This window comes from Tribolium castaneum, chromosome 8 (assembly GCF_031307605.1).
Source record: "Tribolium castaneum strain GA2 chromosome 8, icTriCast1.1, whole genome shotgun sequence".
NCBI lineage: Eukaryota > Metazoa > Arthropoda > Insecta > Coleoptera > Tenebrionidae > Tribolium > Tribolium castaneum.
Genome location: NC_087401.1, coordinates 12,042,759 through 12,068,756, shown reverse-complemented (window position 1 = coordinate 12,068,756; position 25,998 = coordinate 12,042,759). Strand labels below are relative to the sequence as shown.

Genomic DNA, 25,998 nt, shown 5'->3' with positions numbered 1-25,998 from the left:
TAACAAAACAGATGATGCTAAAACTAAAAAACGTTCCTAATTTTCCTATTGGTGTGTAATTTCTTGAAATAACTGATTGTGTTTCTACTTAAAAAAATGTAAACAATGTTTTGGTTACGAGATCGAACTTGTTTTAGAAGGGACTACCCGGAATTTGTTGTTATTGCAAGATTCTTAGAATCTTGAGAAATCACGATTCAATAAGTATCAAGGTTCTTAAAATAAAGGCAAATAATTACAAAACAAGAAAAATGAATCATGTCAAAAAAAAAATATTCACAATTTTTCCAAAAATTCTACCGAAAAACTTTGTAAATTGATTTCGGTTGTAAAACCTGCGTGCTATTGGCTTTATTGGTAAATAATGGAGTTTCATGTTCCATTTTCTCAGTGATTTGTCGCAAGAGCTCAAAACCGGCGTCCCACGATTACGTGTCTGGTTGCAAACTTTCATCGTTGACAATACCTCGACCTCACGAGAGCGAAAAAAAATGTGAAATTCGCCTTTTCGCAACCTGAAATCATTTCCCTCTCCATTGTTTGATTATTTTCATGACAAAGCCTGTCCGATAAGTGACCTAAAGTGATTCAATGTAGAGCTTGATTTAATAAATTGATTAAATCATTCCATCAATAGATGAAACTGTTAAGTCAATTTTCAACCTACGACGACGGATGCTAATCGGCCCGAAAAAACTGGGTGAAAAGTGCGACAGCGATTTTTCCCCCTCTGTCTCGCTTTACGAGGGAATCCCGACTTCTACCCCAATTCTCGATCACTTACCGATCACTGAATGAAAGAGGATAAAAAACACCCCCGTGAAATGTCTATATCGGTTCACTTCACCCCATTTTATCGGAAGACACCGGATTTCCCGGAGACGTGCTATTGAAAGGAACTTTTTTCCGATTGGGGTAGGTCGGAGTTTACTCACACAAAACCAATCAAAAGAAAACGAGCTATTTACGACTAACAAATATAAATAGCATTATCTTATCGCCAGCCAATTGTGATTTCTACGCCCGAATGCGAGATACGGCCCAGAGATGGCGCAACGATTAGATTTCAACCCTTGATTGAGAAATTCTTGAAAATTGTAATTGATACACTTTGTTTGCGAGGCGTTTGCGATTTCATTGCATATTTCCAAAGACATCCGATACGTTTGGTGAGAGCGACACAACAACAAATCGCGGAAACAACACGGAATTTTATCGATCAGTTTGTAAACTAACCAAAATCGATTAAGCAACCATAAAAATTACCATTGGTTAAAAAATGATCTGTTTGTATAATTCTACTCATAGAAATCTGTTTTGAAGACACAACATATCCTAAATCTTATCCCAAATGATATAATGTAAAGTTATTTCCAACTGTTATTTATTTATCTAGTTTCGTATAAATCGGACGCTTTATTTCACGAGTGAAATAAATGAACCGATTTACATGAAAACGAGTTGAATGCAACATTTTATTCTCTGAATTAGATTAAACAAGGCTTTAAATCTGTTAAAAATAATCTGAAGTTTATATTGACAAACGTCAAACACTTGTCAAAACCTCCTTACACAGGAGAAAAACCGTAAATTTTGACAGTGTCGAAGAATAATATTATATATTTTTTTAATATGAAACAAATGAAATAGCTCACAAACAAACAAAAATGGTTACGACTGTGTTAAAACTTTCAACTTTGTGATGAAGATTATCAATTAGTAAGAAAATTAAATAATCTGTGTTGTTTATAGAAAAATTGTCTAGAGATGTTTACAAAAATTGTCAATACATAAATAGTATTATTCCTTCGATATTTTATCAGTATGTTACATAATAAGAAAAATATTCTGTCCCGTTATGTCTGTTACCACTAGTAAATTTGTCAAATTTTTTGAAAATTGTTAGAAATGAAATTATTGAATCTAAGAAGACTTTTCAAAATTTGTCTTTCCTCCATAGAGGCAAATAATTGAATTAGAACTAATTTTTAAGAATTTTCTAAACTAGTCCTGAACGCTTGACAATTTTTGCAGTACTCAAAAATTGTCAAATCGTTTTGAAAAAAATGCCAAGTTCGAATTGTGTTTCTAGAAACTGACACTTGCGCATGACAAGCTAGTTAGTAAAAACAGTAACAATTAGGCACTTAATGATTTAAAGAATAAAGAGATGTGAATCTTCTCAAAAATTGTCAAATTTAAGACTTTGACTTTTGATTTATTGAACTCAAAAAACAGGTTTGTACACCACTGATTTCAAAATGATTTAAGAAATTCTGTTGAGTTACGATGTCAAAATTGACATTTTTTTAAAATTGTCAAATTATTGAAAATTGTCAAAAATTGCATGAAATCTTTAACGGACGGCTTGTTGTATTGTCATTTTTAAAAATTTTGTACTTGACTACTAAATCTGCGGATTCAAAAATTGTCAAATTTGTGAAAGGAAATGAATATTTCCAAAAGTAGTCAAATTTTGGTTCTTTGACTGATTAGTGCGAATGTCTTGTATGTTACTGTCATTCAAAAATCAATGAAATTTTTGAAAGGATTTTTTTTTTTTAAATGTTAGTATTGTGGTTACGGCAACTTGATTTGAGAGAATTAAAATCTCGAACCGTCAAGTTATGAGTTGATCGTGTTTGAGCATCGTCTCTAAATCAATACCCTCCCTTCTCCTATGCAATTTTCTCCCGTAATGCAATTTGTCTTTTGCCACCACTAAACTTAACAAAATGATAAAAGATGGTTCTGGTGCGAGAAATCTGTTCGCCGCGTAAATACAGTACGCTTTTGCCTCGTGCATCACATCGGGATATAATTTAATTTAGTAACGTAATGTAAGAATTCCGGCTGAATTAACTTCTCTTGTCGCTTAAACGTTTCCGAATGTTTAACGTTTTACCCTTTCTAGCTATTACTGGCTTACTTATGCTCTGATGAATCTTACAATACTGCAGATTTATTGTTCTTATACGTACTTTAACGCGATCTTCGCGACGAAGACTCCACTCGATGATAAACGAAAACATCGAAACTAATTAAATCCCATTCAAAATCTCAGAGATTATCAACATCCCAACGACAAATCATAAGGCTTTCGAACAATCATGGACGCTACCGGACGTGACGTCATCACAATTTTCTAATCATCAATCATATATTTATGACTGAAGTGAATAATGCGTTTATTGGGACAAAGTAATGGGTTCAATTGATTGTTGTTGATACAGGACCGGCTCACGACCACTCGCTCAACGCTACAACACTAATTTTCATTCATTGCGAGAACAAAGAGACGCTAATTCGACTTAAAAATCGCTAATTGGCCCAAGGGAGGCCACAAGGAGCCACAGGGAGCCTTACGCAACTTTTCGCACCCACTCGACTAACTCTGACACCGAGGAAGCAATAGAATTAGTCAAAACATAAATTTTATTCAAAGTAGACAACTTAACCTTGAGGAACTAATTATATCAACTTGTTCTAGTGTTGACCTTGAAACTCCCACCAAAAATTAGATTTTGGAAATCTGTCAGTGTATAACTTTGAACTGTATTAATCAAACATAATAACGGATTTTTTACGAAATCTTCAAGCTACCTATTGCTATTATTAAAAATTTTTGAGAATCTTAACTGGTACTGACAATTGTCCTTGATTTCATTTGTAATTTTCCAAGGTCATCCCCACCAATTAAAAACTGTTATAAAAAGTGTCAGCTTCCACCTTACGAAAATCATATTTTATTAAAATATAGTTGTTGACCTTGAAACTTATATTGACCTTGGATAAACACAAGTTGCAAATAATCAAACACGTGTGTTATAATAGATAAGTGGAGGGAGGAATATTCGACCCTTCACAAATAGAAGTGATAAGTGTGTATGACCTTGGATCTATTGATTGACAATTATGTCCTTGAAATTTTGGTGAAAGGCATTCTTGTTCGCCGTGTGCAATCTAAAGGATTTATACTAGTAACGTTTATGTCCTTGAAAGCAACTATAACCTTTTATTTAAAATTTAGGTAAAAGAATTTTACCAATTCGCTGGGACATATATACATATACAATGTGTTCAAAAATGATTGTTGATCAAGTTGCCTATGGAATTCAAATTCAATGTGCCGCTTCTTCCAAATGATTATTTAGTATCTCTGCCAAATTTTTGAATTATCATTTTACTTTATATTGATTAAAATTGTTTCAAGGGTAAATTATATTATCGTAATTTTTGTTGTATATTCTTTCGTTTTTCGATTCGAACCCTTTTGCATTATTTTGACGGATCTGTCACTTTGATGGCATTCACTATTTAAATTAAGCTGCACATTACTTAAAATTTCATAGGTGACGTGATGGACAATCATTTTTGAACACATTGTACTAAGTGGAAAGAAAGATAGATATATTCCGATTTGACCTTGAAATTGTGATAGGTTTTTCATAAATAAGTATTTCGTGAAAATGTATTATTTCGGTGTGAGTTATAATTTAGAGAGTGTTGAGAGTGTGAGTGTACCCTTCGAAGTCCGTCCCTGCGTCGTTGTAACGAGTCGGAAGCTTGGCAGGAAGCCGTTCGAAGGGTAACATCGATATATTGGTGACATCCTCTTTCGATGATACTATTAGCTATAATTATCCCGGGCCTCCTCCAAACATCAAACAGAGTGAACAAAAATAGTAAACAATGATTTTTTTAACCATAGGTACCGCGGTTTGATGGGACGAATTGGTCGAGGCCGGGTCTGTCCTTCTAATTAACCAAAAACCGGTAAGTTGAGGGTTTTCCGCACTTTTTCTTGGGTCCTTTTTGGTCTTCACTTATCGATCGTTGGCGAAAATTCCACCTCCACCCCTCGACAAATATTAGCTCGATAAAGACGAATTAAAACAGATAAATCGTTCTGTAAACCGAAAGTTCGGAACTCTTCAAGCGTTCAAAAGCCGATGACTGAATTAGTAAAGAATACAGAACAAAGAATTAAGAGAGCCCACCCTTTCGAAAATTACGTATTAAAATGTTTGATTTCCGCTTTGGTTGAGTCTTTCGGCTCGACTGCTCCTCCTTTTCTCTAATTGATTGTTCCGAATCGTGATAGCATGCAGGGAGCTTTTTTACCGACATTTCCAAACATGACTCATGCCAATTGAGCCAAGCGTTACTTCATCGATACATCTGAATTATTAAAAGCAATTATCGCGCATTGTTTCATTTATCTTCGAGAGCTGTCAATCGCTTGTGGTTCCAGGATCGCCTCTAGAATGCGCGCAAAAAAACATGTCACAAACGAGTATTTTAATTCCGTCAATAAAACCTGTTGCGAATATTACGATATAAATTATAGTTTATTGGTTTTGCTTTCAGTCAACATATTAAAAGGGATATTACAAAAAATAAAACGCTTGTGTCGAGCACTTTCGGAAATCGCTAATTGACTGATAATTAACCACAGATGGATTATTTATTTGCTTGCTTGCAAAAATTTACGCCACTGACAAAGTTGCCACGACTTGTTTCACATTGTAAGGGGGCTTTTTGCCCGGATTCCGAAGCCTCCAACAGGATTCACAGCAAATCCCACTCAAACATTTTCGCAAAATTTTTACAACAAACTGAGGACATCCATTATTCCAAATAATTGTTCTTTGGTTTTTTAATGGACTTTGTTTGTCTTGTTCTAGACTTGTAATATTTGTAACTCTTTCGATTATAGGCAGGACCGTATTTACGAAAATGGGGGATCTGACAAAAGAAGAAACAAAATAGAATAATTGTCCTTTGTAATAAATTAAAAATTAAATTAATTTTTGGATAAAGTGAAAAATAACGTAAAAATCACGTAAAATAAGATAAAATCGATTGTATTTACATTTATTTAAGTATTTCCTTAAAGCCCTTTTTTCTACATTTTATTAGTAGTTAGTTTGTAAAATGTACAGTCTGTATATAAATAAATGTAGGATCGTAGTAGGTAAGTTTACCGCTTCTTTCCAGAAAAAACGAACAATGTTAGTATATGAAAAATTTGGTTTTACTGTTTGTCTGAGTAGATAAAAATTGGTATTTTTCAGAAATTTTACAGAAATAAAATAATTAAATGCGGTAAATTCAGATTCCATAACCACCTGAGATCTCCGTGTATTTTGTGCAAAATGTTGGGAAAAAAATTAAGTAGGTAAAGGTAAGTGACGGCCAATAAAAGAAAATGGAATTAAAGACAAAAAGCAAGAAGAAAAAAAATTTCGAAAATTTGGAAAAAAAAATAACCAGGAAAATTTCCTTTTTTTGTTTTAAATTACTAGCCAATAAGTGCACAAATGTGTAGTTTTTCAACAGTAAAATTTGGTTACATCAGTGTGTAACAAAGTAATAAAACAAAGCAGTAACTTTTTTTAAATTATCCTAATGAGCTGGATAAAAACTTTCTTTCACATTTCAATGTTAAGTCGGTTTAATTTTAACGAAAATGAAAATAAAATAAAATGTCGACTTAATTTCAATGATGGACCAATTATTACAATACGTATTTATTTTTATTTACTTCAAAACTTTCCATCTATAAAATTATAGTTAAAATTACAGCGAGTTTCTAAGATTCTAGCTTCCATACCTAAAGCTATACAAATAAATGCTTTCAAAATTATTTGACTTTAATGCTACCTTTCTAAAATTCTAAGCCCAAAAATATTTTTTTAAATTCCACATTTTCTTATGGTTTTAAAATTTTTAGGTTTATACCTACAATTTAAATTTAAAGAAAAATAATAGTTTGCATCTTAATTTTATTATTTATTTTTCTCGAATTTTATGTAAGTCGATGTTTATGATTCTATACTAACGTTCCAATGTTCCTTCTTTACATTTTTTAATATAATCTTTTTTATCAATATTATTTATTTTGATACTGCCTGACTTTTTTCAAAGACTGAAGGAAGGTCGGCTTCCAAATCTTTTTTTTTTTTTATTTTAAAAATTAAATTAACAGAATTGGGAGTATAAATATTTGGAGCCTGTTTCTCCAAAAACAAGTTTAAAATTTTAGCTTCCTGATGCAGATTTTAAGCAGTAAAGGACGAAGGGCTGAACCTGACCATGAACTTAAATAATTTTGCTGTTCTTTAAAATTCTTGATGTGGGCCAAACTTCACATGTGGTTTGAGGCAACTTCCGCCTCTTGCACTTGTGTCCGCCAGAGGTCGCCATAAATCTCCCTTCACCTTCACTGGCAATAAAATTTACAGCCCGAAATTGGCCCAAAGTGATTTTTATTGATAGAAAAAGCGCATCTTCGAATTCATTAAAACCTCGGATGTAATAAACGAATAAAATTTAATGTCCCCCTCGTAAACCTCTCTCGCATCTGTCTCTCCTTTCCGATTTTCCTCCTTTCCATCTGGAAAAATGCCATTTGCAAGAATGCGGATAATTTAAGAGCGGCGACTTTATCAATTATGTTGTTTTTGAACGTAAAAATTACAATAAATGCCATTACGAACACTTGTTTATGCGAATCATTGCAATATGTTTTCCGAAGGCACTTATCTTGGCATGGGGTACATGTCGACCACAACGGGAGTTCTTATATTTAAAGTCCCATATGAATCGGGCCTTTTTTCTTCGCTTTTTAAATATCAAATTTATTTTATAACTTGGAGCCGACCGGACGCACACTGCCGACGACCCAGATGGGACCCAAACCAACAACCCGCTGGGCGATTGCATGGGTGCATATGTGGCCATGTTTTGATTAATTGCTTGTTTGCTTTCGTGGTGGCTTTTGGGAAACACCGGTGGCTTTTGGGAAAAAATGCAATAATCCGGCTCGAAGGACCATAATTTCGCGTAATTCGTGATCTAAAAATAGTTTTTTCCACTTTCAACCGCAAATTGCGCTTGAACTTGAACTCGGTCTACAGCGTGTCCCAAAAAACGTGGGTCAGGCAGCGCCCCAGCCGGCGCCAACCTCAACTGTGACATATCCCCGCGCCCTCTAAATTATGAATTTCACGTCTGAAAAAACCCCCGAACATGTGTTAAGAAGTTCGAGTTCTGATCCGATATCGAAACCATATGTGTGTTGTTCCCCTTGCGCCCCCCGAAAAGTGTGACAAAAAGTGGACAATGTGCGCAACTACAACATGACAAAACTATAATAAAATTCGACGTGGAGTGGGGGCCGAGGCAGCAGCAGAAAAAGGGTTATCGAAGTGGGAGGTACCGATACTCAGACCCACCTATCACTCCTCCCTCCTCTATATCTGATAGCAGATAGATGCACAGCCTCTTCGGACTTTTATATCGTACTACACCTTTTGCCCGGCTTTTTTGTCGAGCGCGATCGAAGTCGGCGCTGGACGGTTGTGCTTTGTTTGTGGGCGCGCGATGCGAACACCACGGAACGATAAAGACTGACATCAGCACGTGATAAGGGGACCGCAACTAATCATACACTGTTTAGGATTGACATCATGGCTTAAAAAGTGGCGAAATAATAAAGCAATCGAGAGGAAAAAAGCTGGCGAGGCTTATTTATAAGTCGTGTAAATACAAGATTAAATTTTATTTTGGGATAATTTATATTAAATGAGATCATATTTAACGAAAAATATTTGCTTTGTTTCGCGTTGGAATTATTATTTTATCACAGTTTTTCCTTAAACCTCCATCTTTTTCAACAACAAAACCTAAACCCATTCCTTTTTCAAATCAATCATAAATGATATATGAAGAGCACCTAATTTGAATCACTTTAGGTTGGATCAGCAACCTGTCACTCATCTCAAGGTTTCGATTTTTTTACCCTAAAAACCTAGAATACTTTGACCCTTGACTCATGACTAAGTCAACAGAAGAATAAGCTAGAGAACTTGAATCATTTTCTTACGGTTTGAATACTATCTTAAATTCTGTCAGAATTGAATCATTTGATTGATTAAATTAGAAACCCAATAGATTTTTTTTAAAATTCAATTTTTTGTATTGAAATTTTAATTACTGTGTTTTTTATAAAATGAAATTTGAGTTGGTTGGTAAACCTAGATTAAGCCTGATTAGTGATTGTACTACCTAAAAAACCTAAATGTAACTTAACCTAAGATTAAACCTAAAATGAAACCTAAACCTGACCTTAATTAAACTAGTATGTCATTAAAATAAATTTTCTTGTCTTATTAACCGAAATTCGAGTTAGGTTGATAAACCTAGATAAGACTTGTTGGTCTCCATACAAAACCGAATTAAATAAAACCTAAAATAACAATTTTAACCTGATCTTGATCAAAGGTATTTTGTTAAAATCAAAAAAAGATTTGAAGGAATCTTTAATTTGGAGTTAAGTTGATAAACCTGGATCAAAGACGATTATCAATAACTCCTAAGAATTGTTCATCTTTTGACAAAACCTAGCGTTTTTCCAATTATAAATGAGTGGTTAATAATGGGGTTTAACTGAGGAAAGCGAATGTAGACAATTTTCTCATAATGAAACCTAAAATAAAAACCTAAACCTAATCTTTACCAAAACTATTTCCCTAAAACCAAAGTCTTGGCTCAAATCTTAGGTTGTTCTATAAACTGAAATTAAAATTTGAGGTTAGTAAACCTAGATCAAACCCATTAATAGTAGGGTTAAACCTATTAAATGGGATTAAAACATCAATAACTCCTAAGAGTTGTTCATCTCATAACAAAACCTAGCGTTTTTCGAATTATAAATGACTGATTATTGTGGTTTTACTGAGGAAAGCCGTAATGTAGATCATTTTCTCATGATGAAACCTAAAATAAAAACCTAAACCTAATCTTTATCTAAACTATTTCCTTAAAACCAAACTCTTGCTCAAATCTTGGGTTGATCTACAAACTGAAATTAAAATTCGAGGTTAGTAAACCTAGATCAAACCCTGTAATAATAGGGTTAAACCTATTAAATGGGGTTAAAAGTTATTTCGCTTCCCAACGATTTATAGCCTTTTTCGTATGATTATTGGGATTTCAAATTAAAACTCGGATTAAAATGAAAATGTAGATTATTTTTTATGATAAAACCTAAAATAAAAGTTTAAACCTAATCTTGATCAAAACTATTGACTGATTTTGGGTTAAGTTGACAAACCCCATCAAATAATTATAAGATTTGTTCATCTCGTGACGAAATTAGTGTTTTTCGAGTTATAATGGAATTATCATTGTATTTCGAAAATAATGTAAAAATCTAGATCATTTTCAGTTGGTAAGGTATTTGAGCACAATTTTTTTATTCCAATTTAAACTGAATAAATTGATATTCAATTTGAATCATGATCTGGCAATCTTTTGAGCAAATTCTGTGATTGTATAAATGCTTATGTCAATCGAAGCTTTAATTACTCTTCGAAAATAGCAAAAGGTGTTTTCGTTCAAATCATAACTAACCTTGTCATAGTCCGCTAAAAAATTAAATTCGGGTTAAATCTAAAGCAAACTCGTTTCATTTTATTTATAAACCGTTTATTTGTGTTAGAATTATTTTTTCAAGACGAAGGGTAAATCCTGAAATTATTTAGTTTTTGATCCAGGCTTTACTTTGGGTTAACCTAGGGTTTTTTGAATTTTTGGTAAGACTAAGAAAAACCTGAACCTAAACTTTAATGAAATGAAACAATTTTTGAACAAAATTTGAGATTCAATAAATGGGATCCAGATTCAAATTTTGAACCAGAGCTTACTAATTACTATTCAAACTGAATTAAGATTTTTTTCAATAATTCTTTATAACTTCATGAAATCAGACTACAGAATAAGTGTTTGTGCATTCGGTTTAGTTAAACCTTAATTAAATTTTTTCATGGCAAAACCTGATCTTGATCAAAATTGAAAAAATTAGCGACAATTTATCATCCAGATCCGGCTTGAATTCGAATCAGTTTGTGGTTACAATGCGAAAATATTTGTAATTTGCTGTGCAAAATGCCAAGGTCATTGCGAAGTTTGGTCTGTTTGCAAGTGCTCATTAATTCATTTAGGGAGCAACAACCCTTCGCCATAAATAATAAACCGTCCTAATTCCATCGTGGAATCGAAAAATGCGTGCTAACCTCACATTTCGATTCGTTTTAATTATAAAACTTTCTCTGTTTTTTCCTTCATTAATAATTTGAGTAATAACCGTCTTATCAGTGTTAGTACAGGCTGTCACAAGAATTGTGGTTAAAAACGTGGTGTTTGCAGCGAAATTAGGTCCGATCCGTGCGTTCCAGTTGATCACTTATGAACCTTACCACGCCTAAAACTGAATCATAACATAATTTCCATTCATAACACCTACGGATCGTCTGTATTACAACCCTCGTCCCGTCGTCCATCCTTGTCGTGTTCATTGAGTCGCTCTCCTACGCTTTATTAATAGCAGACGACAATAGGATCTTTTTGTATGGACTGATGTATTTTTTAATGTAGGCAGCTTAAGCAGCTTTGTGTTTGAAATTATGATACGAGCTGTCGATTCGTCGAAAATCGGGAAAAAGCCCCCGATATTTCAATCTGGGACTTAATAAACACCAGATGGCCCCGAGGCGGCCCTAATGACAGCGATTTTAGGCCGGTATCGAGTAAAAAAGCACCCTCTTAACTCCGAACAGAAACCATATGGTAAACAAATATGGATGGGAAAACGATACGCGACGCGACTGGATATCCAACAACAATTTCTAATATTTCATTAGATAGTCGCTTTCAAGATGACCGGTGCAAAACCATTACCGAGAAAAAATAATCGGACGTAAGCGAATTCGTGTGGGAAAATCGCGATAAAACGCTGCCGTACACGTGACCAATAGCCATCAACATGCTTCATAGAAAAATGACGATTGTTTTGCAATTAGAACTTCTGGAAATTTTCTCACTGCCTTGTTATCACCTGCTGCTTAGCGAAGCGGTTGAACGACTCAAAATCAAAGCTGAGATTTTAGCCAAGGACAGGGCATGGCCTGATTGAAAATTTTACAAATCGCGTAGTTTACATACAATGGCAATAAAAACGATAAAAACTACTAAAATCGAATTTCAAATGCAAAACTCAGATTTATTCACAAGCCATTAAGATACCGACAAACTTAAAATTATCAACGCAAAGATTAATTTTAGTTTCATGCAGATTTTGTTTGGATACCGAGCGATTAAATTACTTTAACTGAATCACTAATCGAAGCAAATGCTCGAAGTGGGTCGGAAATGAACACATCAAGGGTCAATTTTTCGACGAAATTTTGTTAAAACTGAACGAAAAACTACCAAATTTCTGTTTATTTGCCAAATTTGTGTCGAAAGTGGTGTTTTACTAAGCGAATTTTCGAACGTAACGAAAAGTTTTACCACGTTATTGAACCTGAAACTCGATTATTTCCTTAAAAATAAGGTGAAAAACCAGCATCACTGACTAATTTTGACGTTTTTTTATCTTATTTTTCACAAACATATTTATTATGTCCCACAATTTCTCAACAATCCGCCAAAAAAAATCACTAAACTGGGTCGAAAAGTATCTAATTATTTTATTTTTTGGTTCATTTTTAGTTAGAGAATAAAATTTGCCCAAAAATTCTGAAAAATCTCAAAATTAGTTCAAAAATCGATTAATAAAGTCGCCAAAAATCACCAAATAGGGTCGAAAATTGATGTTATTTTTGCGAAATTTTGATAAAACTGGATCAAAAATGACATTATTTTCTAGCCTGACCTTTTGTTTTGAGCATCTAAGACTGTGACTCTGTTTAAAATTTAAGGATAAACAAACACATTTTGGTTTAATGTTGAAAAAGAAAGAGCAAGTTATTGAATTCATTTTAGTGAAACCAAGCAACGAATTCTGAACCTGAGCAAATAAATGAGTCAAATAATAAAGAGAAAGAATAACTATTGTTATGGAAAGTTAAAAAATTTGGTTTTAAAATACGAACATAAACTTTAATCAAAACAAATGCACGTGTCGATACAACAAATGCAAATCCTGAGTAGATAAATCTGAACCTGAGAAAATATTTAGTTCAATTGAACCTGAGCGAATATATACCTATACCGAAGTTCGAAGAGAATGCGTTAAAAAAGTAAAAACTCTGTTTAGAGTCCAAATTTAGCTCTTCATCTTAGAAAAAAAAACTCGTTATGACCCTGAGCTAAAAGCACACTACGTCTGTTCAAAAAAAATTTTAATCCTAGGTAGATAATCCTAAACCTGAGAAAAAATATAGATCATTTGAACCTGAGCGAATAAATACGAAAACGTTTAGATTAAAATTTTGAGTAAGTACTCGTATAAACTCATAAACAGAGTAGTAAAACTACTGCAGTTAATTTTGAGTGAATACGCCTGAACCTGAGCAAAACTGAGTAAGTGGGCCTGAACATAAGCAAAAAAAAGATAGGAACAAATACTTTGTCTAGAAACATGAAATTGAAGCTGAGTTACTTGTGTAGGCGGCGGTTTTACCCTTAACCCGAATCTTAACCCATAATCTGAATAAAATGATCCGGTTAAATGTGAAAAAACTGCACTTTAGTAAAGGCATTCTGAGTATAGCAAATTATTTTTTTATAAAACAGAGTTCCGATCTAGCATTGAACCATTACCTATTTGAACCTGAGCCGTAGTTAAACTGAACAAAATTTGCTTTTTTAATCTGAGCATTAAGCTGGAGAGTGGATTTGCTGTGAAACCGATTATGAACCTGAGGGGATAAATGATATTTTGAAACATCAAGATAATGTGTTTATAAACTGAGTTCAAATTGTAACCTGAGTGAAAAAATTTGTCATAAGCTATAAACAAACTATATGATTTTGAACCTGAGAAAGTTTAGTTCAAAAATTTTTAAAATAGGACAAAAAAAACAAATTGGGTGGAAAGTGATATGATTGTACCATTTTTAAATGCAATTATTCAGTAATTTTAGGAAAAAGTACTTAAAAAATCACTAGTTGTGTCAAAAATGGTGTTATTTTTGCCTTTCTCGGTTGGTTTTAAACTAAAAAGTCGACTTTTGCAAAACTGGAACGAAAATAACATAATTACGACGTTATATTTGGAAAGTTTTTTTTTGAAACAAAAAAAAAACGTCAAATTGGGTCGATTACTCAAACAGTAGATTGTTTTCCGACATTTTTTGTTTTTTTTTTCAGGAAATTTTGTTAAATCGAAAATAGATATCAACAAACTGTGATTTTTCTACAGCATTTTAGTACACAGCAGAAAGCTTTTTTTTCGTTTAGATATTGTTTGGTGTCGTTTTTGCCCCTTGACCTGCGTCCCGTCCCAGCGGGCCAGCGATCAACCGCCGATATTTCACCCCAACGCCACGAACAGGTGTTTAACCCTCCCTCGTGTCAATCGTAGGCGGCCGTGTCAGCCGTCACTCATCAAATGATTCAAAGTGAAAAAACAAACGAAAAATCTCGACCGGAAATCCCGAACAAATGCGCGCCGAAATTCGCGCCCTTTCTCCTCGAGCCCAATTTGAATAAAGGCTTATTGAAAATAGCGTGTGGGAGCTTTGTGTTTTCTTCAGTTGGCAGCGATGATTGTCATTTAATACGTCGCCGTTTTTTATTGTTATTAGGGACATTAAATGAAACGGAAGAGGATGTGTGAACGATTAGATACGAGAGAGTCTTTGAGCAATGCTGCCAACTTGAATGGGAACACTGCTCGAAATGGAACTAACATCAATATTTTAAAATGCAGTAATTGATAATTATTCAACAGTAAATTATTACTAACAGGTATTACAGGCGTTAAAAGCAACGAGTCAGGTGTTGGCTGGAGATGAGTGCGGAGAGACGCGGTCGAATGATCGTTTGGATGATTGTACGGCTATTAAATGCACATATGCATTATGAATCTGTTAAGGCTTTTATGCATGCGATGTTTAAAGAACAATTTGGCGTGCAATTGGATGATTAGGGACGAGGAAAAACACTCGTAATCTCAGAATCGACTAACGGTTGATCATTTTTGCAAAAAAAATTATGGAAAAATAAGAGAGGGAGGCTCCCTTCACTCCAATGAAAAATTTAAAAAACTGATTACGATTTTCCATTTCCTGGCGCGATGCCTATATATAAGAATGATTATTACTCGGTATCAGCAGCGCTGTTCTGATACCATAAAACAGTGTCTGAGTTTGAATTAAAAATCAAAATATATTGCCTTGCATATATCCCTACCGAGTTTAATAAGGTACGGCGCCAGTGGCGGAGGGAGAGCCAAGATTGGATTTCTGCATCAGAGTTTGATTAAATTGCCCAAATGATTGATTAACTAATTAACTTATTACACATTTTTCTATTTTATTTAATACCGAAACCACATCTCAAACATTAACAGTAAAACCACACACTTTTAAATTATTTAAATTCAGTTCTAGAAAAATTATTTACATAGATTTGGTTTTCAGAACTAAACAAAAAATGATTTGAGTTAATTTAACTAAACCTGAACTTGGGCCAATAAATAGCTCAAAGAATAAACAGAGAACTGAATTTAGCATTTAACTGTTATTTTGACCAACTAGCCATTTTTAAAATCTGGCATAAACCTGAGCAAAGACATTTGGTTAAATGTTGAAACTGAAATAACTTTAGTTAAACTAAGCAATTAATCCAGAATATGAAAAATGAAGAGAAAAAAGGCAATTTTTTAACGTTCAAATGTTTTGGTTTTGAGTAACCTAGTTTTGAACCTGAGCTTTAGAAGGTTTTAAAATCTGAACATAAACCTGAGTTAAAATAATAACTGCATAACAGGAAGCAAAAATCTTGTGCAGGTTAGCTTAAACCTGAGCAAACCGACCAAAGAAATATTTCTAGGAATCAGTAAAGTGAATTCAATCATTATCTATATGAACCTGAGCTATGGTTAACCTGAAAAGGGGACTGGGTTTAAGAGAGTTAAGAAACTAAATCCATAAACATACTAGGTATATGCGTTTAAAGCTGATAAAGATTGGTTTTAAAATTTAAACACAAATCGGAATAAAAATATTTGGTTTAATGTAAAACTAAGTAAATAAAAAAATGTATAAATAAACCTGAACCTGAGCAAGCAAGAAATATTTTAGAGAATGGAGTGAGTGGAAGTTATTTAAACCGAATTTATCATTCAACAATTACGTAATTGAAACTTAATTCATGATGATTTGAACCTGAGCTGTAGATAACTTGAACAAAATTTGGTTTAAAAAACTGATGTAAAGATGAAAAAAATAAATAAATAACATCGTTGGAATCGTGAAATTAACGAAAAAATTTGTGTTTAGAGTTCGAATTTAACAGTTCACTAAGTCAAGAAATTCTTTATGAACCTGAGACATATACACACCACTTCCTCTGAACCTGAGCAAAAAATAATTTGTCTAGAAAAATTTGAATTTAGCATTCATCCATTGTTTTGAACATGAGTGTATCTCGATTTGAACCTGAGTTATGGGTCATAACTTAACCCTTAACCCAAAGTTTAACCCTTAATTTGATTGGTTTAATACTGAAAAATTGCTCTTTAGAGGCATTCTGAGCAAAGTAGGCAAAAAACGAATTGAGGTAATCCTGAGCAGGTAAACGTGAACCTGAGCTATGTCAAAGTCAAGAAAGACGGATTTGTTTTAAAAAAGGTCAGAATTTACTCAGCCTGAGTAAAAATTTTTAGCAGTACCTACATTGACACTTTGAACTTTTTATATAACAACTAAGTATACAAAAAGTGAACCTGAGCAGATTGAAGTTTTGTTGTGTTGAACCTGAGTACCTAAATGATTACGTCTGAACACGAGCAAATAATTTCATCTAATCTAATCGTAGACAAAAAAATAAAGGTTTTTCGAATTTTTCCGATGGTTCTTAAGAGTTATTATTTTGTAATTGTGGGTAAAGTGCGCTGTGAAAATAATTTAAATAATAACTTAATAAATTCATCCTCCCATATATTAAACAAATTGCCGATGTTATACGCCTCAATTTGCATATCCTGTCATGTCTAAAGTGCGAGTTTGTAAATTTAAACTGAACAAGGCTTAGCATCAACACTTAATAAATTCCAAATCGTGACAAATTAAAAATCCATTTTTGCACGTAATAACGTGTGCGAAATCTGTGCCAACTTCCCCTTTCGTCGTCTGGCTCGAAATCAGGCAATTAAAGCGATCAAACGACGTCCCGATAACTCGATAAGTCCTCGGTTTATGCGGCAAGAAGACAACTTCCACCTCCGCCACTGGATCGTGTAAAAGCAGCCACAGAGGATGAAGCGAAGCTATTGTTTTTATAATAACATTGAGATATTACTCTATGCGGTATAGAAAGGTGGCTATGAACATATTTCACGTAATAAGAAGAAGACAGGGGCGCGAAAATTCACCATCTTGAATAATAAGGATCGGGAAGTCGATGAGAGAAAAAAAAAACAACGTTGCCACGAATGAGCTTTTAGTCGTGGGATGTGTCCATTAAACAATTGAAAATCTCCATTACGTTCGGTAATAAAGTTAATAGTTTAAAATCCGATTGAAAATTGGACGCGAGCACGTCAGAAAACTAGACAAGTTCGGCTCTGGAATGGCTGATCTGCGTTTATTCTATTATGAGGAGACTTTCCTTTAAGGCCCCCGAAATGAAATTATTATCCGACGTTTCGCTTCGTGTACGTGTTAAAAGAGCAGGGACGGACTGGGAAAAGTGGCTAATTGTGTTTGGTAATTCCGTTACGTGGAGGTGTACAAGGCCCGCGCCGGCTCGCCATTACCGAAGAGGATTATTGACATTTTACTCTAATTAACTCATCTAAGGATAGAAAGGAGTTTTCAGATAATTCCGAGGCTTTAATCCGGCATTTCAACGTTTTTACCTCCAAAACTACACGCGAATTAGTTTTTTCCAATTTTGATCATCTACTTCATGACGGTGTTTTACTTTACAATTTGGTTAATTCCAATACTGCTGAATTCAAAACATAATTCACTAACTATGTGTTCAAGACCGCCTACTTTAAACTGAATCTCAAAGTTAATAATTCCTAGGAATTACATTGAACGTTAAAAAAATGTGTTTTAAGCCAAGAATTTCATTAAATTCCATATAAACTGAAATAAAAATTGCTTCAAAGTATCTATTTTAAGTTAAAACCGAGAATGTTTTGCAATTAAACTTGAATGAATAAGATGGTTAAAATACTGAACCTGAGTCTTAGTTCAGCGTTAAACCACCTTTCGTTTTAAGTACGACAATGTGAACCTGAGCAAACCTTGGTCTATTCTGAGTTAAAAATACAATAAAGAACTTGAACAAAATGAACCTGAGCTTCAGTCGGAGTTGGCGGTTTTGATAAAAAGAATATAAGATGGTTTCAAATAAACTGAACACGCCTTTGTTTAAAAAACAGAGAACATGAACCTGAGCAAACATTGTTTTTTGAAGTTATATAAAACGCAGTAAATTTGGTTCAAATCTAAACCAAAAACTGAATGAAATCCGTGGTTATTGACGAAATTAAAACCGTTGAACCTGAGCATAAAAGTTTAAAATATGAACGTGAACAACATGAACAAGACGGTTTCAAATGAAACTGAGCATTTAAACTTTAACAGCATTTTTTTAACACAATCTGTGTTGAACCTGTGTCTGTTGGCATACTACCTATGAACCTGAGAATTATAATTTTCAAAAAATAAAATATTTTTAGAAACTGAAAAAGAATTAACCTGAAATTGTATTTATTAATCTTGAATTTGAACCTGAGCGATCAGTAACTTTGGTTCAAATCTAAACCAAAAAGTGAATCACATCTGTAATTATTATCGAAATTAAAACCGTTGAACCTGAGCATAAAAGTTTAATTAAGAAATGAACATGAACAAGACGATGTCAAATGAAACAGAGCATTTAACCTTTAATAGCATTTTTTTAACACATCTGTGTTGAACCTGAGTCATACTTACTACCTATGAACCTGAGAATTAAAATCTTCAAAAAATAACAAAATAATTTAGAAACTGAAAAAGACTTAACCCGAAATTGTATTTATTAATCTTGAATTTGAATCTGAGCGATTAAGTGTTTTAAAAATAGACCCAGAAAAATTTATTTTAAACCTGAGTGAAAGCCCTGAATTCAATCACTGATTAATAAAGACAAAGCATTTTAATTTCGAGTCCAAGCCTATGAACCTGAGCAGATATGTAAAAATAAATTTTTAAGGTTTATATTTGAAAAGATAAAATAAATACGTATTTGAAAAAATGAATTTACAAAAAAATGTAAATTGAAAATTGTAGAGTGCAGGTTTGGATTAAGAAAGATGTCTAATTGTGTTTGTTAATTTGGATCGGATGTACACCGCGCCCCTCTTGCAACCCTTTCGCCATCGCCAACTATACTTATTGACATTTCAGTAATTAATTAATCAATATTTCTTCTGATGGAAAGCACTTCTATTTTCCGGCTGCATCTCGTATTAATAATATTTGACAGCTCTTCGAGAATAATAAGACAAAGGCAAATTCAATATACATTTGTAACGTTTGAATAATTCTAGGCTTTGAATAGGGGCTGCGTATCGCTGTGATTTTGTGGAATTTTGGCTTTTACATTAATTTTATATATGAGATCAATAAGAAATATTCAAAGGGGTGGGTTTCAACTTCTCTGATTATCTCAAATGCAAAGCTGAAGTGTTCCTTTCAAAAGGAATACGAATATTTCAAATATATTTCGATATCTGTGTTCGGAACGAGTTTGGGGTTGCGTATCGTTTGGCATTTAATCGCCCCCAAAGTCAATCAAAACTCTCACTTTCCCAACCCCTAAAATCGAATCGGGATTTTTCACACGATACGTTACAATGTCAAGAAATAAAAATTCACTAACAGGTTTTTTATCAACTTGGGGTTGGAATCACGCACCGGCAACTCGTCTCGAACTCAGTTTAACGTGAAGTAAAGGGGTGGCGCGACAAGGATGATATAAAAGGGTTAGCAATAGTAAAATAAGGGAGACAGACCCCCAGTATCACTAATTAGTTATCAAAGAGTTTGGCTAGTGACAAAATTCTGCTTCGCGATGAGGGTAGCTACCCCAGAGAAAGAGAAATTCGCTTCATCATTAACAATCTTGCCATATATTGTTTCAAATCTTCCCTCTCTTTTCTGATTTTTTATGCACACCCCTGCGCGAGTATATTTAAAAATATTACAACGTGGATTTATATCGTGACGTGGAAACCATAAATTCTGATCAAAAATTCAAACAATACGACCGTTAAGAAGCCTGTTTTGTCTTTGTTATAAGGGTGGCTTTCGCTAACGGCACCCCTAACTTACTCATATATGGGTAGATTTATATCGTTCGCTTATTTTGCATATTGACCGCGCATAAGGGTATCTGATTTCAATCGAACCCTACACGAGCTGCAGCTTTTTTTGCGACCTTAACAACACCAACTAAACATTTCGCAAATTCATATTGCGATTAAATAAAGGGCAAGGCGATGGATTGATGAACAGTTCGCAACTTTTCTAGGTTAATTTGAATTTTATTGATTTGCGGCTTTGGATTTATTTTCTAAATTCGTTGTTTGCTCGAACGCATTCTACAATACAACTATTTTTTTCCCTACTTTACACCAATAAATGCTTCTCTAGTCGTGTATTATACCATGATTCATCTTCTGACTAAGTGAATGCATGCAAGAATAAATTATTTGAATTCTGTCCTAAATAACTGATTTCGAGATTAAAAATCGAATAAATTACTTGAATTTATGGTAAACTCGGGTTTCAACTTATTGTATGACGCAGTTCACGCTCCAAAAATGGGCTTTATTTACGAGTTCAACAATTACTTCGTTTTGGTAAAGTGAACCTAACCAGGACAAAAACATAAATTCAACCAGAAACAGTTACCAGTCAAAGTATTTAAAGTCGAGCTAAAAAATTGTTTTGAACCTGAGTCTGAACCTGAGCAACTTAAAATAAACCTAACTAAATAAAAAAATATCGCGATTTTTTTCCTTTTTTGTCCGAAGAATAATAGACTAAAGGTTTCCACAAAACGGGAAGAATGAACTAGTTTTGAACCTGAGCTGATTTAAAAACTAACTTTGAATTTGAGCAATAGATTTTTGTTTAAATTGAACGAAGGTCGAATGGTAAAAAAACAAATAATTTGAACTGCCAACGTAAACCTGAGCAATTTGGGCACTTGTTATTGAAGTGAACCTGAGTAAATAGCCTGAGACCGTCTGAGTTATTCGAGGTAAGTAACTAAATATGAACATGAACTAATAAAGTCTTTGTTTTGAACTTGAATGAACCTGAGCAACTTAATGAATTGACGTAAAAATGTTTAAATCAATTGATATGACGTTTTTTAAGTGAACCTGAGCAGATGGAAAATATGGGAATGAGTAAAAATGCAAAGAAAATGAACTGGCGTGAACCTGAGCTAAGAAATTAGGTCTGGTGTTGTCACTTGAAAAACTCGTGTGTAAAATCGCAGTTTCGAGTTTGTGACAAGGATAACAACATTGTCGTATCGCCACCTGTTGCTTTATAATTTAACAAAATTCGGCTTAGTGCTATTTATTGTCATGAAATATTGGAGAGCGCTTTATTTCCGATTAAATCTATAAATATTCGCTTTTTAAAAACTCATCAATTAACCAAACCTAATTAAAAATTTAAATATCGGTTCGAATCTATCAAATCGTTTTGATGAAATTAAAGATAAATGAAAAATGCGGTGGAAAAAGAAGCAATTAAACGTGGAAAAATCTAAAATCGTGAACCCAACAAGTGCTCGGAATGCTCACAATCTCGAACATTAGGATGTTTAGAATATTCCGGCACATTTCAGTACGAAATGACAGAGTGCGTCTATTACAAATCCAATTAAAGTCGCGTTCCTTGATTTGCTCCGAAAAAAATAATTTCGATTTTTCGGCGCGCTGTTTAATTACTGCAAACTTTTTGAAAGGCAATCCGCTTAAAGAAACCGATAACTTTATTAGTAATTACATCTTCTAATTAACTAAGTGAGTCGTCTCTCCCTCCGCCCCGGTATCGACGTCGATTTGACGCGATCCCTCGAGTGTTTGTGTTTCTTTTTTCCCGCACTTTGAATGACTCTAATGGCAAAAGGATTCGGCTTAATCAAAATCTTGAATAATTTTCGAACCGTGACAAATAATCGAGTGGAATTTATATTGAAATATTCCCAGTATTACTTCATTAATTGCAACTTGAGATAGTTTATTATTAGATTTTCTGATTCCGACGTTCCGCTCTAATCGAATTAACGATCGTTTCAAATCGGATGTGAATTTTCTTCTTCCGATAGCGAGACGCTTCCGCCAGATGTGTGTGGACGAAAGCGCGACATGTGTTTTTCAGATTTTAACCGAGCTTTTTTTGCAGAGGGCCACGCTCGCGGAAAAAGAAGTCACCACGCTGAAGGAGCAAATCGCCAACAATACAACGAATAACTGTGAAAACAAGGAGGGAAGCAATATGGACAGACAGACTTTCGAAAATGAAATTGCTGCCAAAGATAAAGAAGTGAGTACACGCACTAACTCTACACCTTTTTGGCTGACCCCACACAGGCGAGTTTTTTCCAAATTTTATAGCCCCCCAAAAAATCCCAGAGTCTTAAATTTTTCAAAAAAATTCCATTTCTGAAACTGATCTCTAGTTCAGGAGTTTTTCGGAACAGGTGTGCGTCCGAAGTTTTTCCCGGTCCTTGTCGAAGTCGCTCCGAAAATACCAATCGGAAAGTCTAATTTTTGTTCTTTCCCTTTAAAAAGCCGTGGTGACTAATTGTTATCCTTGATCTATTTTTCGTGTATTTAATGGCTCATTCTGAGATCCAGACAGAAATCCGAAATTCCCCCGAGTCATCGATGCTGCCAACAGTCGATAAATATGAAGTACCAAAATGAGGATCATTAAGTTCTATTAATAAAGCAAAGAAAGTAAAAAGTAAGGTCGCGGTCAAAAATACGGAATTTTGTCTCGAATACCGATCGTGTCAGAGACACGTTGTGTTTTGTTAATCCTTTTGAGTTCGATTTGTATCGATGCCAAGGAAAAAGTGAATCATCCGGGAGTAAAAATCTAAATAAATAGTTAAATCAGGTATTAGTCGGTCCATAATCGTTAAAAACGCAATGAAAACCGTTTGAAGTGGTATTTAAGCGTCGACTTTATTTATTTTGACTCCGAGTGAGTGTGTACACATCATGCAATAACAGCGCGAGTTAAACGTTTAAGAAGTCGTTCTTCATAGATAAGAACACGAAATATTCGTAATACGTCGCATTGTTGCGAATTGTTGTAAATCGGGCGAGATTTATGCGAATATTTGTGCGAGTTTTAATTCTCCCTCCTCGATGTTTACGGACGAAGAATAAGCAACATAATAAGAAACCTCTCGCTCTTTATAAATACTGCAACTCATAATTAATAGATGAGAAATTAACAGCTGCGATGTGATACCGTGGGGAAATAAATATTGATAACTCTTCAAGTAAACTCAATACAGTAGAATTCAATTACGGCTTAAAACTTGAATTCATCGTTTATAGATTCCTGCTTCGGTGTGTTTTTTTATTCGAGATGTTGCCAACGTCTTAAGTAGGATTAAGTCGTTTTCGAAAAGTTTTTATCGCACGTCGTGATTTCCAATTCGAGAAATAGAGATGAGGGAAAGAGATAAACGGAAAGATGGTGGAATGGTGAGGCTAAGACAAACTGTGTTATAGATACACTTGTTCTCGGCGTAAACCGATTACAACGCAAAGCGGAAAATAAATCACTTTAGCGGGATTTTTGACGATTTTATCGACGAGCTTTACCGGAAACAACAGATCACTTCCGCAAAAAATGCATTAAATGCTATCAAACCAACTTTTATTATTACGCATTAGCCATTCCCATTTAATATGCAACCAAATAATGAGCCAAATTTTCAAATCTGAATCGCTCTGACCAAAAAATTTCAATCTGAACAAATTCTAGTTTCATTGGTAATGGATTCAAAATTTTCTCAGTTAAATTCGAGTTTATAATAACGCAGAATGTTTTTTTAGTCCGTTAGTCAGAAATGTTGTTATTTTGACTCTAATTGATTTTTCTCTTCACAGGATTATGATCTAAAGACAAAACTTTCTTTAATTATCCAAATCTTAGCTGAATAAACGATCCACTCAGGTTCACATTTAAATTATTTGCTCAGAATCCAACTATTATTTAAGTTTTTTTATCCAGATCAAATCTAAACCCTATTTTTTTGGCGATGTATAGTACAGGAGAGATAAAATTACCAAATCTACCAAATTACCCAAATCTACTCAGGTTCAAACTCCAAAATTTTTACTGTGAGAAGCATTTCCTCACCTAGGGACCTCATTTTTCAAAGTAATTAAAATTTCAGGCCAGGCCAGGTCAGGAAAACGCCTGGTTTAGGTTTACTCAGGCTAAAACCAAAATCTGCTCAGGTTCAAACTCCTAATTTTTTACTAAAAGATGCTTTTTTCAACTAGGGACTTAATTTCTTACAGTAATTAAAATTTCAGGTCAGGTCAGGTCAGGTCAGGAAATGTCTAAAGACTAAAACTCAAATCTGCCCAGGTTCAAATTCCACATTTTTTTTACTGGAAGAGGCGTTTTTTCAACTAGACTTCATTTCTTAAAGTAATTGAAATTTCAGGTCAGGTCAGGTCTGGTTTAGGTTTACTCAGACTAAGACTCAAACCTGCTCAGGTTCAAACTCCACATTTTTTTACTGAAAGAGGCATTTTCTCAACTACACTTCATTTCTTATACTAATTAAAATTTCAAGTCAGGTCAGGTTAGGAAAATGCCGGGTTTAGGTTTTCTCAGACTAAAACCCAAATCTACTCAGGTTCAAATTCCAAATATTTACCCAGGTTTCACTGAAAGATGCATTTTTTCAAATAGAGCTTTCAATTCTTGAAATAATATAGAATTCAGGCAGGTACTTACCCATAACGATCTGCTCAGGTTCAAACTTAAGTTTGCTCAGGCTTTAACTAGATTATTTATCACACAGTTTAAGGTGTTTTCATTGTTTTTCTTGTCTTTTTTTTACTTTGTCTGTATCGTGATTAACATTTGATTAGAATAAATCTAGTTTCTAGTTGTTCTAGTTATAACAAGGATAAAGTCTACCAACCAGAAATCTGTTACTCAGGTTCAAATTTTAATTACTTACTCAGGTTCAAATTGTAATTACTCACCCTGTTTTTAGTGTAAGATGCATTTTTTCAATTTTTGGGCATCAATTCCAAACATAATCTCAACCGCTCAGGTTCAAACTTAAATTTGCTCAGAATTTAACGAGATTTTTTAGCAGTTATCGCAGTGTTTAGATTTTATCATTAGTTTTTTGACTCTTCTTATTACATAATTTGCATCGTGGCTGATATTTGACTCCAATAAAAATCTAGTTTCTATAGTTGTTCAAGTTATAACTACTAATCTCTTACTCAGGTTCAAATGTAAAGTTTCTCAGGAGTTAACTAGATTGTTTGTCACGCTATTTAGGCTTTTATTTTTTTTTAACTTTCCCAATCCCAGAAAACGTCTGCTCAAGTTTTAACATATCTACTCAGGTTCACACTCGAATTCCTTGCTTTGTTTTTACTTAAATAATTATTTATTTATCTAAATTTATGTAAATTATTCATTCACCCTTCTTTAAATATGATAATGTTTGATTGAAATTTGGTCGAACTGTAATTAAGTTTCCGCCCGATTTGAAGAAATCACGTCTTTGAGGACATGCGAATTCGAGTTTGCCTCAATTTTGGTGATTTCCTGTATTTGAGTTAATTTTATTCCTCTCCAGTATTCTTCGATTTTTCGTTGCTTGTCCGAAGGAAATGGCTTTTGGTTGTTTTCCACCGGAAGTGATAATCAACCGAAATTCATTTCCCATAATCTCATTTTAATC

General features: G+C 33.8%; 1 protein-coding gene across 4 annotated transcripts in view; it reads left to right on the top strand.

Annotated features, from left to right (window-relative positions):
- ct (cut) overlaps positions 1-25,998 on the top strand; it is a 57,252-nt gene that overhangs the window by 4,581 nt on the left and 26,673 nt on the right. For all 4 annotated transcript variants that reach the window (XM_064358215.1, XM_064358216.1, XM_064358213.1 and 1 more), the window contains exon 2: positions 22,440-22,580. In XM_064358215.1, coding sequence (XP_064214285.1) covers positions 22,440-22,580 — 141 coding nt within the window. The remainder of the gene's footprint in view (positions 1-22,439; positions 22,581-25,998) is intronic.